This window comes from Maniola jurtina, chromosome 4, assembly GCF_905333055.1.
Source record: "Maniola jurtina chromosome 4, ilManJurt1.1, whole genome shotgun sequence".
Classification (NCBI taxonomy): domain Eukaryota; kingdom Metazoa; phylum Arthropoda; class Insecta; order Lepidoptera; family Nymphalidae; genus Maniola; species Maniola jurtina.
Window position 1 is genome coordinate 4013110 of NC_060032.1, and position 16216 is coordinate 4029325.

Below are 16216 nucleotides of genomic sequence, written 5' to 3' on the forward strand. Positions count from 1 at the left end.
GATTGGTGGAACCTACACTATGCATTCAAGCTTACTGTGAGACCTCATAGTAACGTTTGTGAATACGGTTGTAACCGGTGACTACTACTAATGTAGCTCAGTTCAGTATCAATGGCTCTCCCTCATAGAGACCTATCAACCTTTGATTATAGAAATGATAAATTGCTGGTAAAAATTACTCTTTCATGTCAATAGTCTGCTTGAAAGTGTGCAGACTGACTGATATCCAAATAATATAATAACTATGTAATATCATTTTAGTCTTCTGGAAAGTTATTATCAGATGAGTCAGCTAATTAGGTTTATTATAATCTATTTAGCAGAACTAATGTTTTTATGGTTACACATAACAAGTCCAATCTGCGGTTGCAATGTGGCTGGTGACAGTTTGCACAAATCATAATAAAATGCACAGAAAATATTATACAGGATTAAATACACAAGCCTTCGACGAGATCTGTTTTTGTTCATGCATCTCATATTCAGATTGGAGTACTTGTCTATGCTTAATAAAATACAAAAATAAATCAAAAACTGAATCAGTTTATTCATCTAATTTATATTACAACTAATAATAATTAAATTTTACAAATAATGCTTGATTATGGTTAACCCCACATAGCTCTCTGTACTCCAGAGAGTTTGTTATAATCTGCCAGATGTCTCCAAACAATTCGACTCATCCTCCATTCTTTGACAATACCACGAGGCCTGCAAAATATTAAAAAAAATAGTTATTATTCAGAGCTAAACCACTAAAAATGATCCATAGGACAAAAATAGCTTGCATTTTGAAGGCACATGTGGCACTATGTGCCTTCCTATTAAAAATAACAATGATAGATAAATAAAAATCTATTCTAAAAATTAGCCTGGCTTTGCACCGAGAAATCTTGATCTGAGGCCTGCTATACTATTTATAATATAATATATATTTATAAGATGCTATATTATTTATAATTTCCTTTTACCTATAGCCTGGATAAAGCAGCTTTCTAATGGTGATAGAATTGTTAAAATCTATTCAGAAGTTTCAGAATTTATCAATTATACATACTCTTTCCTCTTTATAATATTAGTATACATTTGTATCAACACATAATTTTGAAGGTGACAAATACAGGCTGGTTATCTCAAACTCATGTACTAAGACTAACACACGTCTGCTGTGAATTCGCTGAAATTCCACCTTTACTTATGAATTTTACATAGGACATGAGAAACTGCCTGTTCTAATAAAGAGATTTGATTGACTACAAGTTCATCTTTTTGTACTTGGGCTCCAAGCACATTATTGCAAAATATATATAAGTATAGTGAAGCCATTCAAAATTCTACTAAGCAAGTGGGAATTCCAGTCAAATCACTGCAAGGGAACTTGTTACTGCTAATCTACACTTCATGCAACACAAGTTATGAAATGAAGTCAGAATTTCAGCAGTTCACTGCCGATTTCTGCTACATATATGGTATAAATAAAATAAAAAAAAAATAAAAAATTCAACCAGCACCTTGAGGTAATAACACATCTATTGTTGATTCTAAGCGGTATAGCGTTCATCTCAAACTTGTTAATTTCCTTATCGGCCAGTTCTCTGATCTCCAATGGCAATACATTGTTCTTTCTCAATGCATTTATTCTAGTCCTTTCCAGAAAATGTTCAGCGCTCATCCTTCGCCTCTTTACGTCCCTTATCATTAACCAATTTGCCCATTTGTTTCGTACCTGTTGGAACTGAAATAAAGAAATTTAAGTAATAAAATTCATAACTGGGCCCCGTGAACTATACTTAAATCAGAACTTAAACTATTTTCTTGTCCAACTTACCCCAAAACCAGGTACTGCTTGTGATTTCCATATGAATTTACTAAGACCACCAATATTTAAGTTCATGTTATGTTATTTAAAAGTGAAACAATACGATTACGAAATATTATTATTTAATTATTATTAGTTTTTGATCTATTTCTAATTAATGAAACATTAATTTCGAATTAATGAAACATTAATTTAATACATTAATTTCGAATTTTTGTGGAATTTTTATTCTAAATAAAAATTGAGATATTTAAATTGACACTGACAGACGACAGCTGACTTTACCAAAGAGTAGGTACCTATGTAATCCAAGGAACATTATTTACTCTAGGGTGGACTTCAGGTTTAGCTAATGACGGCACCATTTAGCTTCAGAAACAGCTTGTTGAAAACTGTTAATTTTTTGGAGTTTTTGTAAATTAATTTATAACACGCCCAACAAGTGAAGGTTAAAGTAACTAGAAAAGAGCTGATAACTTTCAAGCGGCTGAACCGATTTTCTTGGATTAGAGCTAACACTCTCGATCAAGCCACCTTACAAGCACAAAAAACTAAATTAAAATCGGTTAGTTTAACAGCTACGATGCCACAGACAGATACACACGTCAATCTTATAACACCATTTTTTTTTGTCTGCGGTTAAAAATGGATGACATAATAGTTAAAAATAATACTTTTATGTATAGTCATTGGGAAAAATAAAAAACACCAGGATACATAGTCAAATTTTATTATAAAGAATTAGTACAATCTCTGGGGTGGCCCCATTGTAGACTTCATATGCAGTGATCGCACGTTCTGCCAGTGTTTCTTCAACAGGGATACCAAGAAGTTGATGGACAGATGCACATTCTGTGCAAGCTCATCTGGAGTCATGTCAACATGGCCAACTGCCACCGAGAGACACAGTACCTGAAATAAAATAACCAAATGTAAATATGATGTGCAGCAATGTGTAAATTATTAAAATCAGTCAAGACAAGGGAGTAGGATTCGCACACAAGGGTTCCATACTAGCCTATACTAGCTAGGGTTAGCCTCGATAGCTCAACCATTGAGGAGCGGACTGAATTCCGAAAGGTTGGCAGTTCAAATCCCACTGGTTGCACTATTGTCGTACCCACTCCTAGCACAAGCTTTACGCTTAAATGGAGGGGAAAGGGGAGTATTAGTCATGATTAGCATGGCTAATATTATTCTTTATTAAAAAAAAAAATATAAAAATATCAATATATACTACAAGAAATAACACTTTGTATGGTAGTGTATTTACCTTCTTCATTTGGAATTTGATGGTAGCCTTGACTTCATCAATCTTCTGCGTCATGGACTCCTGGTGGGAGAGCAGACCAGGGAACTTGCCTGCCTTGTTCAGACCAGGACCCAGCAGACGAGGGATCTGTTTGATGAGGGACTCGGATGCCAGGAAAGCATCATATCTAGAAACAAAACATGCTCATTAGGTTAACTGATGCTATTTATTAAGTTGTAGTATATGATTATACTGTTATAAAAATATGCTATGCCTAGTTGAAAATCTGTTTACTAAGCTATCATAGACTGATCGCAAGCAATTTACCCTTATTTATTGAAGAGTTCTGTTCTCCATCTTCAAAGATCTTCACGAAATTTATATGGGACCACTTGGAAAGTATACAATTTCAAACAAAAAATATTTTCCAAATCGGTTCAGGCGTCTTCGTGTAATTGGGGAACATACATGAAAAGATTCAGGCGAATAGAAAACCTCCTTTTTGAAGTCGGTTAAAAAGGTTTTTACTTACTTCTTGGCTAGTTTCTTGACAAGCTTCTTGTTCTTGTTAAGTTTCTTCAGGGCTTCAGCGTCCATGCAGGGGACAGTTAAAGTCTTAGCTTCATCACAATGCTGCTGGTCACCCAGAACACACACCTGCATTTTTGGCCTTGGAATGTACTTTAGCCTGAAAAGGTTTCAGTGAAATTAGTAATTTTATATTGTATGTTGGTAATTTTAAAACAATCTTGTATAAAATCAGGTAAAGTATATCATCAATGGTCAGATAATACATGCAATTTTTTTTTAATCATCATTAAGGCTTCACCTAGGCTACCTAACAACTTTTTTGTATCTACAGCAATACAATAATTCAGCACACACATTTTAGACTTAGATTAAATCTTAAGACTTTCAGTTCATGTATTTTGTTATATTTTCTTATAGAACTATTTTTTGGTGAATAAATGACAATGATTTAGCCATGATCCTCTAAGTAAGCAACATTTTACTACAAAACAGTAAAACAATATAAAACATGAGAGACATACATATTTTACATGAGGATCTTACCGCTGGTCCTTTGTAATTGTTTATAGTTTTATACTAATTCGGTAAGCTGAAGCAAACCTACCCATTATTTTAAGACTCTGGGTCAAGTCCCGTCAGTTTGCACTGACTCCCTGTCCAGATACATTTTTGTGGGCATTTCAACATTTTTATCATATTAATCTAATTTCTCTTAAAAGATTGAAATTTAAACCTAAATTCAAGTCATTTATAGGATGTCTTCCAATAATTGGAAATACTTGCCATAAGCTGAACAAGGCAAGTATAAGAAGAGAATGGACCTAGCGCTTGAGTGTTTGACACATGCTTAACACGTGCAGACTCCATAGTACAAAATATGCGATCCAGCGGAAATGTACCTACTACCTAGGAATTTGGGGTCATGATAAACCCAAGGATTTATGTTTTAATAGGATTCGCGACTATATATTATCAAGTCCACAAAAATGCTCTTTCCAGGTAAACATACTTGACGGTGCCTGAGAAACGCTTGTCCTTTTGGGGGTCATAGTTCTTCAGACCGATCTGGAGTTCGACAGTCTCCAAAAAGTTACGCTTCTTGTCCTTAGATGACTGGAGGACGGCATTTACGCACTCGTATAGCGTATCACGCGATACCTTCGACCTGAAAATATGGACATGTTTAGGTATTAATTGTAATAAGTAACACAGCAGGGACTCTAAGAGGTTATATTTTAACTTAAAGGAAATACATCATGTTATTCCTATAAATAAAAGGATTTTTAGCTATTGAAACTATAGTTTGTAAGATTATTAAACAGTGTCAAAGTATATTATGATAGATTATCGAGATATTTTCAGATTACTTACATTTTTGTCACAACCTCGTCCTCCCTTTGTCAGAAAACTTTGAAAAAGAAAAGTAAAGGAAGAGAACAAAGAGTATAACTATAAAGTCCTAAAAAAGAAATCCCACAGACTCCAAAGACTGATTCTATAGACTACTGTTCTAGACAGTGCTGCCAGATCATAATTTCAGCTTACCCCACGGCTTGGCCTGACTCATATCACGTTCCGCCCACAAAGATAAAACATCATTTTAATAATTTTAATTATATTTAAAAATAATGTATTTCTAAATGGAATAATAAAATGTCTTGTAGCAGTTATCTTTTAACTTTATACTTACTTAAAAATATCCTAAATAAATTATGTATTACAAAAAATACCCAAACTAAATTCACATCTCTAAAATTACTGCTAGCCAGTCTTGCCCCGAACTGGGGTAATATCAATAAAATGGCTAAGATTTTTTTTCAACTGGTACCACCTTTCGACTGGCTTTACGGCTCTGGGTTCTAGCTCTTTAGAGCCTCAAACACTGCAAAGCCTGCAAAGAGAGCGGGAGTGGCCATATATAAAATAGAACTCTTTAGGCTACTAAATAGGAAGCAAGGGACATAGTTACTAGGTACTCTCTAACTAGGCCCATGATGGAGATTGATTGATCCTAGGCTAGGTCAAAAATATTAGATAATAATATGAGAGATGGCAGTAAAATTAATTTTCTATAAGAACTCAGATTTAGTAATCAGCATTATACAAAAAATGTTAATCCACATTGGCAAATTTTGTCTAGTTACTTTTTTTTTCAGTCTCCATAATATTATGACCATGAACTTCAGCTCAAGTAAACGACATAATTATTCAGTTAGTGCTCAAAATGTTTATTCAAAACAGAGTAGCATATTTATTATTTTTTTTGACTATGTCTAGAACACGACTATCTGGAGATATAGGTTGAGGGTATCGTGGATATGTTACGTGCCAATTCGAATTTGTTATCGCTGGATCATGTTGCCACCATCCAAACTGAAAATAAAGCATAAAAATACAGGGTTCGTAAATAATAAAACGAATAATTTCGGGTAACTAGTTACTCTTATTCCTTGTATAATAATTATCATCTTCACACCTCGAACCTGCGCAGCCTGAATCTTTGCATAATTATTACTAATTCTATTTGCATTAGGACGCATAAAAAAAAAATGGAAAATAAAGTAACTACCTAGGTACTTGGCGCAAAAACTGAAGAGACACCGAATGAACGCGAATACGTCGTCGCATCGCAAGTTTGTACGATGCAGAACTGCATCGGAAAATATGCACACTGCATTGCGTGACGTCATAGATTTCTACGACCCGACGTAGCATCGCAGTGTTGTGGTCTCAGCCTAAACGATGAAATTGCGTTGCGATGCGGCATCGTTTTTGCGATGCGATGTTACACCGCAGTGCTTTGGCCTCTGTACAGGCATATTTGTACAGATATTTGATGTATATATAGCGCCGTGTTCTCTACCAGGGTAGAAAGAAAAACAAAAGAAATGAACACTAAAAAATATATATTATAATTCACAATTTTAAGTTACAATTTGTAAACGACAACATGATACAACGGGCTAGAGGCAACTAACCAAACTTGCTACGGCTCACACGGCGTAGCTCGAAAATGCCTATTTACTAGTGCCTCTACATCACACCACCCCAAATTTTTATCTTAATAAAAATTAAACAAATACTAATTTCCGCAACCTTAATTTTATTTCACAATATTCGTTCTTTATTTTTCGACAACCCTAACAATGTTTCCGATCCGCTTACCCAACAAATCATAATTTAAACACGTCACCCAGTTAAAGTGTTCCTTTGATTCGATGCATGGTACATCTCTTAACACATTAATACTTGAGATGAGGTCACTAGAACTTGAGCGGGTGGCGACGGGGTCGCTGTGGCAAGTCCACTTACAATTGTTGCTATGCCCGCGCCATCCAGCCTACGTTGCACTCAACGCTTCGAATGTTTGTTACATTACATTTTACGTTTACACACTATTCAATAAATTATAACAATCGTCAACCACTCTAACACTCTCAATAATAAGGTTTAGTTATGACTTCTAATAAAAAATAATACATGAATAAAATAAAAAATAATATATGCGGATCGGGGCCATTTTACAATACTTATTTCATAATACTCATTTGCTTAATTGCTAGTTACTACTCGAATTATTCTACTGATACCTAACGGGCGTTTTGCTGACTCTCCCACTCCGAGTAGTACGGATTGTATGAGTCGGCAAAACGTCATCGTCACTAAATCTACATTTTTTCTTACATGACGTTTCACCCGGCGTTTGTCGTGGATTTTCGATATCCAGGACAAAAGCCGGTTTCAACCTGTCAATAGAAATAAGGGCCTGTCTATTGGGTAACTGTACTAAGTATGCTTTTTCCAACCGCTTTATGACGTCATAGGGACCGTCATACGGTGGTTGTAGACACTTACGCATTACATCGTTTCTAACAAAAACTTTTTTACAGTCTTTTAAAGCAGGGTGCACAAAAATAGTCCGAGAGTCTCTCTGTGTCTCGGGTTTCGGTCTTAAATTACTAATTACCTGTTTCAACTGCTTTAGGTACTCCTCACCGTCCGTTATTTTACTATCCGATGGTTCGAAAAATTCTCCAGGGAGCCTCAGAGTTCGCCCGAAGGTTAATTCCGCGGCACTTACCCCTGTGTCACTGCGTGGTGCTGCACGTAGTCCCATCATAATGGTGTGCATTTCTTCAACCCACGATCTATTGTCCTTTAATCTCGCCATTAAGGCGGCCTTAAAACTACGATGCCATCGTTCGATCATGCCATTACTTTGTGGATGGTACGGTGTCGTCCTAAACTTATGAACCCCTAAATATTTCATTAACTGTCTAAAGAGATTGCTTTCAAATTGCTTTCCTTGATCTGAGCTCAAATTAATAAAACACCCATGTCTAGTAATCCATCCTTCATACACGAGTTTGGCTACTGTCTTCGCACAAATATCTTTAATTGGAAATGCTTCCGGCCAACCCGTTTCTCTATCTATCATTGTAAGACAATACCTGTAGCCTTCCTCTGAAATAGTGAATGGACCTGTAATGTCAATGTGTAAATGACACATTCTATCTACTTTTGCAAATTGCCCTAAAGGTGACATAGTGTGTCTGTGAACCTTTGCTTTTTGACACTCTATGCACGACCTAGCCCAAATACCTATATCTTTATTCATCCCAGGCCAAAAATAATTATTAGTTACCATTTTCCTTGTTGTTCTAATGCCTGGATGGCTTAGGTTATGTATTGTTTCGTATGCGATACGCCTAAACTGTTTTGGTAAGTAAGGCCTAGCCTTATCGCCTCGCAAGTTACAAACAATGGGCTTATTTACACTCGGGAAGTCTATTTTTATTAGTCTCGTATTACCGTTTCTTGTTCCTAACAATTTTGTGAGCTCTGTGTCGTTCGCTTGCGCAATAGCCACTTCTGTGAAGTCAAGTACAGACGGGCACGAAATTGTTTCAACGCGCGATAACGCGTCCGCGGGCGCGTTCTCTTCGCCTTTTGTATAGCGTATATCCGTCGTGAACTCACTAATAAATAATAACTGACGGGTCCTTCGCGGCGTTTCTTTACTACTACTTAGCTTTTTAAACGCAAACGTTAACGGCTTATGATCTGTATACAAAACGAGATCTCTACCTTCGAACATGTTCCTAAAATATTGCACTGACAAATAAAGCGAAAGTAACTCCCTGTCGTAGGTACTGTACTTTTGTTGCGTGTCAGTCAATTTTTTCGAAAAATAACCTAACGGAACCCACTCGTTATTTACTCTCTGTTGTAATGTGCCTCCAACACAACTATTTGACGCGTCTGCCATTATAGCAAGCACTTGACCTGTTATCGGATACGCTAACAAAGCAGCGTTCTGTAAATTCAACTTGCATTGTTCGAAAGCTTGAACAGCACTTTCTGTCCACACTATACTACTTTTATCACGTTTCTTTGCTCCGTGAAGATACTTATTTAATTCAGCTTGATATTCGGCTGCCTGACGCAAATGACTTCTATAGAAATTTACCATGCCTAGAAATCTACGAAGTTCCTCTACCGTTTTCGGTCTGGGAAAGTCTACAATGGCTTGGACCTTGCTTGGCAACGGCCTTAAACCACTGGCTGAGACCTCATGACCCAGAAACTCAACTTTATCCTGCGAAAATGCACACTTTGCTAAATTAATAGTTAGCCCAACTTGTTGTAATCTTTCAAAAACGGTCTCTAAATGTTTTTCGTGGAGCGAACTATTTTCGCTAGCTATTATTAAATCATCTAAGTATGAAAAAACAAATTCTGCTTTATAATTCGCACAATCCGGGTTATTTTGTTGAAAATTTGCCTCTAAATTCTGTAAGACATAATTATTCATGAAACGTTGAAACGTCTGTGCTGCGTTTCTTAAACCGAAAGACATACATGGCCATTCAAACAAACCAAAAGGTGTAATGATAGCTGTTTTCTCCACGTCATCCTCTGCTATCGGAATAAAATGATACGCTCGGTTAATATCAATCCTGCTAAATACTTTCTTATCGGCTAAAATAAACGTAAAATCCTTTATGTGAGGAATTGGGTATCTATCAGGCTTCGTAATTGCATTCAGCGCTCTATAGTCTCCACACGGCCTTATATTACCATCTTTTTTTAGGTACAACGTGTAGAGGACTCGCCCACGCACTCTTTGACGGGCGGCAAATACCCATTTCCTGCATAAGGCGAAATTCTTCTCTTACCTTTTTAAATCGGTCCGGCGGCAGCGGCCTTGGGCGCGCATGCACCGGAGGTCCTGAAGTCTCGATGTGGTGTCTTACGTTGTGACGTGGTGGTTCTTTGAACGTCGCTGGCTTAGTTAATTCTGGGAACCTACTTAGAAGAGAATAACATGGATGCGATTCGGCTATAGTAAAAATAGATGAATGCTCCGAGTTTACTATAGTGGAAATTACATACATGTTAGTCTCTTGATCTAACAATCGTCTATTTCTTAAGTCTACTAACAAATTATACTTAGCTAAAAAATCCGCACCTAAAATGGGTTGTTTAACGTCGGCTATTACAAAAGTCCACTTAAACGCACGACGCAATCTTAAATTTAACACTAGAGTCTTTGTTCCGAAAGTCTGTATTTCACTACCATTCGCGGCATAAAGTTTGTATTTATTGTTTACTGTACTATCACACACTGATTTATAACTTTTAGGCAACACTGAAATGTTCGCACCTGTGTCTATTAAATAACGTATGCCATTGTCCTTATCCGTAACACATAAACGGTGGTTCCCTAATTCGACGCAGGTACCCACCGGTTCCACCTGCATCTTTACTAGTTTTCCTGCTTCGTATTCCAGGTGCACGGCTGTTCGCAGCGATTAGCTCTCTGCCTATATTTAAAATGATGCACGCAGAGCCAGTCCGGGCTATCCGGGGTACGTCTGGACCTGCTGTCCTCTCGTCCTCGGGAACGCGAACGACCACGGAACCTTCCGCGACCTCGCCTGCCTCGCCAACTGTGTCTGGACCTGTCCAGCTGGTCCAACCTCGCATGGATCCTGGCTATTTCAGCTGCCATCGACGAATTTCCGGGTACCGCCTCCTTTGCTGCCACTTCTGCTACCGGTTGGGACTTCATAGTTTCCATTACTTTGTCAGCAATCACGGCTAGTCTATCTAGATCTTTAGCTTCTGTCGCAGCCAGAACGCCTCGTGCTGCTGCTGGTAGCAGATTCTGCCATAAAACGCTTAGGGTATCATTACTAATTTTACCCCTGGCCAGATCCTGCATCTTTCGGAGGAGGTGGCTGGGTTTCTGATCACTCAGTTCCATCTCCCCGATGAGCTTCTGTATTTGGCGGTTCTCCGACTCTTCATATATGTTCAGCAACCTTTCTTTAAGTACCTCGTACTTACGCTCTTCCGGAGGATTGATGAGGATGTCCGTCACTTGTTGTATGACATCCTTACCCAGCTTGGATACCACTATATTATACCTGGATGCGTCTCCTTGTTTTTGTGGTGCCAGTATTGCTTCCAGCTGGATAAACCAGACCCTAGGTTGGTCGGTCCAAAACTCCGGGATCTTCGACGTGATAGATATCGACGCTAAATACGTGTCTTCATCCTTCACTACTGTCGTAGGTTGCGCCATTTTTAAAGTTTTTTAGTTCTTCACTTCCTTGCACGTGTTAACTTGAGTTGCCCTAGCTTACGTTACGTTACTATTTTAATAAAATTAACACGCGCTACCCTGGTAGTTCAAAGTCTGAGTCACCAATGTACAGGTATATTTGTACAGATATTTGATGTATATATAGCGCCGTGTTCTCTACCAGGGTAGAAAGAAAAACAAAAGAAATGAACACTAAAAAATATATATTATAATTCACAATTTTAAGTTACAATTTGTAAACGACAACATGATACAACGGGCTAGAGGCAACTAACCAAACTTGCTACGGCTCACACGGCGTAGCTCGAAAATGCCTATTTACTAGTGCCTCTACAGCCTCGCCCTAAGTAGGTACCTACCTAACCAAGAAATATTACTAATATTAATGAGTAGTTAGGTAATAATCAACCTCAAGTGATGTGGTTGGTGGTAGCCTATACATATCTGCTGGGCCAACAGGCTTTATGACGCCCTTACGTTTCATTTTCATGAATCGTTGCGACGAACCATAAGCGAAACCGTCGACTCTGCCAATATACACATCGATGATCCTGACAGTGTCTATATCAGGCCTTTGAATCTGTCATAATATGTAAAAATATTTTAAAATAATAATTAACTGTGAATTAGGTAATGCATCATGCTTGATTTCATAAGGAGCGATATTATAGTGAATTAGTTCAGCGTTGACTTATCTACCGTTTTAGGAAGCGTAGAATTTCGAATAACTTTTTCCATTAAAGATTTAACTTCTTTCTTCGATGTAGGCTCTTTGTAATTATCTTTTAATGCATCTCTAATATAATTTTGAGGTCCGTATAGAGATATTCCAAAAAATTCCATAATGAATCATTCATGAATCAAGCGAAATAGGTAATGAATTATTTAAATAATTGCCTGGGTGCGTTCACAATTATTATTTTACTCCCGACAGTGTCATTGTATGTTACACATGACACGTAGTGATTACATTACATAGATTACATAGGTAGTTACTACATACATTATATGCAAAGGCATGTAATGTATGTAGTATGACCTTTTCAAGTAAAGATTTTTATATTACAAACCTGTGAAGATGATACTGCCACTGTCGGAATTAGAATGCCATAAGCCTACGTTGTCGTATTAGTTTACAAATAATTGCGAAAAACCAAATTAAATTTGAATTTCGCGGGCAGGCTGGTCTCATGCCCCATAACGATTTGTTGTATCCATAACGTGTAGATTCATGGTGCAAACAATGGGCGAACCATGAATCATGGAACCAGTAAACTGTACATGTACTGTACACCTCTACCACAGATCAGCTGTACATTTGTTACATATACTTAGTCTGTGGTTACATTACTCTACAGTTTGTCTTTGCGTCAGGCTCAAAAAGACTAGAACCCAGAGCCATAAAACTAGTTAAAAAAATTGCCTTTGAAGGTGCCACTGACCACGAATGAGCGAATCCGGGCCCCGGGGTGCTTAGAAGTTTGTTTCAAAAATCAAAATATTCCTAAAAAATTAGAATAAAATTGTGGTAGGCTTTATACCTTACACTAATAATTTGTGATTATACACGTGTACTAAGTAGCCCTAATAAATCTACACAGGAACCTAGTAAAATATAAAGTGACTGTATTTGTAGCCAGCTAGTGCCATCACCATTTCGTACTTGCATGGTTTTCCGTTTTACTGTATTTAATCTACTTCATCTTTATCTTTTGTTTACAAATTGTTTAAAGTTCAGCCACTGAATAAGATTTAATACTTGTTCAAAATGAGCGTGGTAAGACATTATTTTGTACATACTCATCTATTTATAGTTCTAAACTTTTTGTTTTGCAGAGTGGAATCATTTTGCGCTAAATGCCTAACAAAACCCAATAATGTTCATAGATTGTAATTACTTAATTAGTATTTCGTAACAATATCTTAATTACCATTTCATTATGGCCACTTCAAATTCAAATTATCTTTATCAATGCCAACCTGTGACTGTAGAATGACATCATCAATACTGATTATATCAACCTCCTCACCTGAACAAATAGTGCATATATACCTAATACGGAATACCTAATTTAGGCTGATTGAGATTTGTGCTTCTTGTTTGTTTGTCACCATTTCACAATTATTATCAGAACTAATCTGGATAAAACTTAGTACAAAGATAACTTGCACTTGCCTATACAAATGATTTCCAGAAAATGAAAAAATTCCCACAGGACTTCTAAAAAAACCTAAACGAGTTGCAGGTAGCTAATATTCATTATAATCAACTCATTGCCGGGTCACTACTGAGCATGGGTCTCCTCTGCGAATGAAAAGGGCATATAGTCTACCACACAAGCCAAACACGGATTGGCAAAATTCACACACCTCTGAAAACATTATGGAGAACACTCGGACATGCAGGTTTCCTCACAATGTCTTCATCGTTAACTCAATGTGATTTTAATTACTCAAAGTTAAAGCATTATAACTCAGAAAAGTTGATGTGTATGCCCTGGATCCAGCACCAGACCTCCTGACTGGGAGGATGACATCTTAACCACTATTTAGTGTTAAACACAAGTTATCACCACTTTTAAATTACATAAAAATTTATATTAAATTATTACATAAGCCCTATTTTACTTATTCATTGCAGATAGGAGAGACTCAGGACAAAAGGAAAGTACCAACAATGTTGCAGAAAATATTACGCTATGACAGCCAAGTCACAAAAAAGTTTGTGGACATGTCCCATAACATAACAGCATTGAGGTCCCTGCGCATACATTCAAAGTTCTTAGAGGTAAGCATTACTGCCTTTTCTTGTTTTTAATTTATGGTACCCAATTAGATAACCCACCCTGGCTTTGCCCAGGCGGAATTTCTGAGCAAGTCTATGCTATAAAGAAAACTTTAAACAAAATCTCATTTGGACTTGGCCATTTGAGCTGTATGTTGATATGTTAAGCAGCAGTTTCTCTAAATTTAATAGTGATTTTTCAGACCACTACTTCATCTTTTAACTGAATAAGTGTAGTATGCTGAAGTTGCTTGTCAGCTGTGTAGTGTTTTTTTTTCTACTTAAATGATCAATTTTTGTCATCTAGGTGTCCTGCCATGGTATAGTCTGGTTGGCTGGCTGGCTTAGCTTCATTTGGCTGTTTAACAACAAAGAACTGTATCAATTACAAGTGAATGTGTTAATTGGTATGTATATTTTAAATTATCTCTGGGAGGTCAATATGCTTGATGCATCCTTTAGAAAGTAGGATTTGTTAAAAGATGTAAGGTTACATCCTGTAAGGATTGTTATTCCATATCCATTTTTTATTCATTTCTGCCATGATTGCCATTGCCTCCTTATTACACTGACAGACATAATACAAGTGTGCTTGTGGTGTGCCAAAGAAAATGAGAGTTATTTTTCTGCTGATTCATAGTACCCCACTAAACGTACTAGGAATTAAAATTGACACTGTCAATTAATGGTCTTAATGTTGACAGATGTTTCATCTCTAACATTTAGTTCTGAGTATGCTCACATGCCACTGGTACTATCAGTGCCAAAATGGCGAAAATCAAGTTGCTTCCAAAAAAACAAGTTAGCAAATGCAGATTCAGCATACTTGTATTAATAGAAGAATGTGCCTTATTAATTATTCACTTATTGTTTTGTTTGTTTCAGCACTATTATTAGACATCATCGTAATAGCAGTTTTAAAAGCCTTCGTGAGAAGACGTCGGCCGATCCCAATGAACAAATTATTACCAGGGAACCCTGACAAATATTCCTTCCCATCAGGCCATTCAAGCAGAGCAGCTATGATTGCATTCATTTTGATCTGCATAGACCCAATCTCATTTATTTTCTACCCTCCTCTGCTAGCTTGGGTTGGAGCTGTGGCTCTTTCCAGAGTTTTGTCAGAGAGGCACTACTTGTTGGATGTATTTGGTGGACTGGGCATTGGAGTGTTGGAAGGTCTATTTATGTCTTTGATTTGGTTCTCTCAAAGTACAGCCATCAGTATTATATCATCATTGTCTGATGAAAAGAAAGATGGAGGAGAGTACCATGTTTAGCGTAAAATATCATTTTCATATAATCTAAGTTTGCATTTCTAATGTTCTCCAAATATTATGTTTATGTACATGAACAAAAATCAAAATATTAATGTTACTGTTTGTGTATCTAATTAAATAAAACATAAAACCTTTACCATTGTTGTTTTATTGTTAACGCATTACTAAAAATATTCAAGGCTGAATTAAGAATGTCTATCTAAGTCTAAGCAGGATTTTTAATAGCTTCTGAGTTCTGACTTCTGTTAGTTATTATAATGACCTCGTATAAAAAAAGTGCCATATCCGGAGGCTCAATTTTAAAAAGGCCAAAATCCAGAGACAAAAAAAAAAGATCAACATAATACCCACAGATCAATAAAGTACCTAATGACATTTCCACTTTCTTGTCAGTGTCACTGTCAAGAATTGAAAAAGAAAACAACACAACACGATTTTCGGTATTTTTATGTGGATTGCTGACGTGTTTAATTAAAGTCTTAATATAAAACGAGATTTGTGTTACCTACTTTACCACTAAATAACGATTAAACAGGTACGGTATTAATTGGGGCAGAGTTGAAAATTTTGTCTAAAGAAAAACCATATTATGTGGACGTGAAAATTTATGTTAATATTTACTTTCTATATCATCCCACTAACTTGTTTTAGTTTCATTATGAGGAAGCTCAAAGGAACAGTTAAAGAAACAGCGCGGCAAAAACGCGAAAGAAAACAGGAGTTCGCCAAAATGCGACAACAAATACACACCATCGTACTACCAACCTTCGCAGTTATTTTTCTCTTGATATGCATCTATGTATACTTCAAGACGAGACCTTCCAGCATGCAATATGCATAACGGATGCATGTTAATTATTAGGGTGTGTAAATAGAAAATTATTGGTATTGGTATACTATATAGCGTGACAAAAGGGAAAATAATTTCTGTATACAA

At 36.7% G+C, this 16216-nt stretch overlaps 5 protein-coding genes across 10 annotated transcripts; 2 read left to right on the plus strand and 3 right to left on the minus strand.

Annotated features, from left to right (window-relative positions):
- Positions 1–542: 542 nt before the first annotated feature.
- LOC123864683 (28S ribosomal protein S14, mitochondrial) lies at positions 543–5217 on the minus strand. 2 transcript variants are annotated; one of them, XM_045905307.1, is made up of 4 exons: positions 5201–5217; positions 1829–1943; positions 1512–1735; positions 543–711 (listed from the first exon to the last, which is right to left on the minus strand). In XM_045905307.1, exons 2-4 carry the CDS (start codon positions 1892–1894, stop codon positions 609–611), a joined length of 393 nt encoding a protein of 130 aa, XP_045761263.1. In that variant the 5' UTR covers positions 1895–1943; positions 5201–5217; the 3' UTR covers positions 543–608. The 2 variants fall into 2 exon arrangements, with proteins under 2 accessions (XP_045761263.1, XP_045761262.1); XM_045905306.1 differs by lacking the exon at positions 5201–5217 and adding an exon at positions 2012–2097 and having other exon boundaries at positions 1829–1975.
- Positions 2534–5129, minus strand: LOC123864675 (60S ribosomal protein L10a). Its single transcript, XM_045905294.1, has 5 exons — positions 4974–5129; positions 4612–4767; positions 3604–3759; positions 3093–3258; positions 2534–2731 (listed from the first exon to the last, which is right to left on the minus strand). Coding segments are annotated over exons 1-5 (651 nt in total). The 5' UTR covers positions 4976–5129; the 3' UTR covers positions 2534–2560.
- Positions 5218–5812: 595 nt separating the features above from the next.
- Positions 5813–12158, minus strand: LOC123864680. Of its 2 annotated transcripts, none has more exons than XM_045905303.1 (3): positions 11914–12158; positions 11624–11794; positions 5813–5975 (listed from the first exon to the last, which is right to left on the minus strand). In XM_045905303.1, the coding sequence occupies exons 1-3, from the start codon at positions 12055–12057 to the stop codon at positions 5835–5837; spliced, it is 456 nt and encodes a 151-aa protein (XP_045761259.1). In that variant the 5' UTR covers positions 12058–12158; the 3' UTR covers positions 5813–5834. The 2 variants fall into 2 exon arrangements, with proteins under 2 accessions (XP_045761259.1, XP_045761260.1); XM_045905304.1 differs by having other exon boundaries at positions 5891–5975; positions 11692–11794.
- A 498-nt stretch (positions 12159–12656) lies between these two features.
- On the plus strand, positions 12657–15414 carry LOC123864676 (phospholipid phosphatase 6). Of its 4 annotated transcripts, XM_045905296.1 has the most exons (5): positions 12714–12742; positions 12953–12991; positions 13856–14002; positions 14307–14406; positions 14885–15414. In XM_045905296.1, the coding sequence occupies exons 2-5, from the start codon at positions 12983–12985 to the stop codon at positions 15277–15279; spliced, it is 651 nt and encodes a 216-aa protein (XP_045761252.1). In that variant the 5' UTR covers positions 12714–12742; positions 12953–12982; the 3' UTR covers positions 15280–15414. The 4 variants fall into 4 exon arrangements, with proteins under 4 accessions (XP_045761251.1, XP_045761254.1, XP_045761252.1 ...); XM_045905295.1 differs by having other exon boundaries at positions 12657–12991; XM_045905298.1 differs by lacking the exon at positions 12953–12991 and having other exon boundaries at positions 12667–12742.
- A 246-nt stretch (positions 15415–15660) lies between these two features.
- On the plus strand, positions 15661–16153 carry LOC123864686 (single-pass membrane and coiled-coil domain-containing protein 4). Its single transcript, XM_045905311.1, has 2 exons — positions 15661–15814; positions 15931–16153. Exon 2 carries the CDS (start codon positions 15938–15940, stop codon positions 16118–16120), a length of 183 nt encoding a protein of 60 aa, XP_045761267.1. The 5' UTR covers positions 15661–15814; positions 15931–15937; the 3' UTR covers positions 16121–16153.
- The last annotated feature ends 63 nt before the right edge of the window (positions 16154–16216 follow it).

What these genes read in the sequence shown, in the direction of transcription:
- LOC123864686 (XM_045905311.1), top strand. Translation starts at nt 15,938, where the DNA reads ATGAGGAAGCTCAAAGGAACAGTTAAAGAAACAGCGCGGCAAAAACGC.
- LOC123864680 (XM_045905303.1), bottom strand. Translation starts at nt 12,057, where the DNA reads ATGGAATTTTTTGGAATATCTCTATACGGACCTCAAAATTATATTAGA. An exon ending in ATTCTACGCTTCCTAAAACG is followed by an intron (nt 11,795 to 11,913) that starts GTAGATAAGTCA and finishes ATATTATGACAG; the next exon opens with ATTCAAAGGCCTGATATAGA. An exon ending in CACCAACCACATCACTTGAG is followed by an intron (nt 5,976 to 11,623) that starts GTTGATTATTAC and finishes CTTTATTTTCAG; the next exon opens with TTTGGATGGTGGCAACATGA.
- LOC123864675 (XM_045905294.1), bottom strand. An exon ending in CGTTTCTCAGGCACCGTCAA is followed by an intron (nt 3,760 to 4,611) that starts GTATGTTTACCT and finishes AAACCTTTTCAG; the next exon opens with GCTAAAGTACATTCCAAGGC. An exon ending in GTCAAGAAACTAGCCAAGAA is followed by an intron (nt 3,259 to 3,603) that starts GTAAGTAAAAAC and finishes TTTTGTTTCTAG; the next exon opens with ATATGATGCTTTCCTGGCAT.
- LOC123864676 (XM_045905295.1), top strand. An exon ending in TACATTCAAAGTTCTTAGAG is followed by an intron (nt 14,003 to 14,306) that starts GTAAGCATTACT and finishes TTTGTCATCTAG; the next exon opens with GTGTCCTGCCATGGTATAGT. An exon ending in ACAAGTGAATGTGTTAATTG is followed by an intron (nt 14,407 to 14,884) that starts GTATGTATATTT and finishes TGTTTGTTTCAG; the next exon opens with CACTATTATTAGACATCATC.
- LOC123864683 (XM_045905307.1), bottom strand. Translation starts at nt 1,894, where the DNA reads ATGAACTTAAATATTGGTGGTCTTAGTAAATTCATATGGAAATCACAA. An exon ending in AAGCAGTACCTGGTTTTGGG is followed by an intron (nt 1,736 to 1,828) that starts GTAAGTTGGACA and finishes TCTTTATTTCAG; the next exon opens with TTCCAACAGGTACGAAACAA. An exon ending in AGATGTGTTATTACCTCAAG is followed by an intron (nt 712 to 1,511) that starts GTGCTGGTTGAA and finishes AATATTTTGCAG; the next exon opens with GCCTCGTGGTATTGTCAAAG.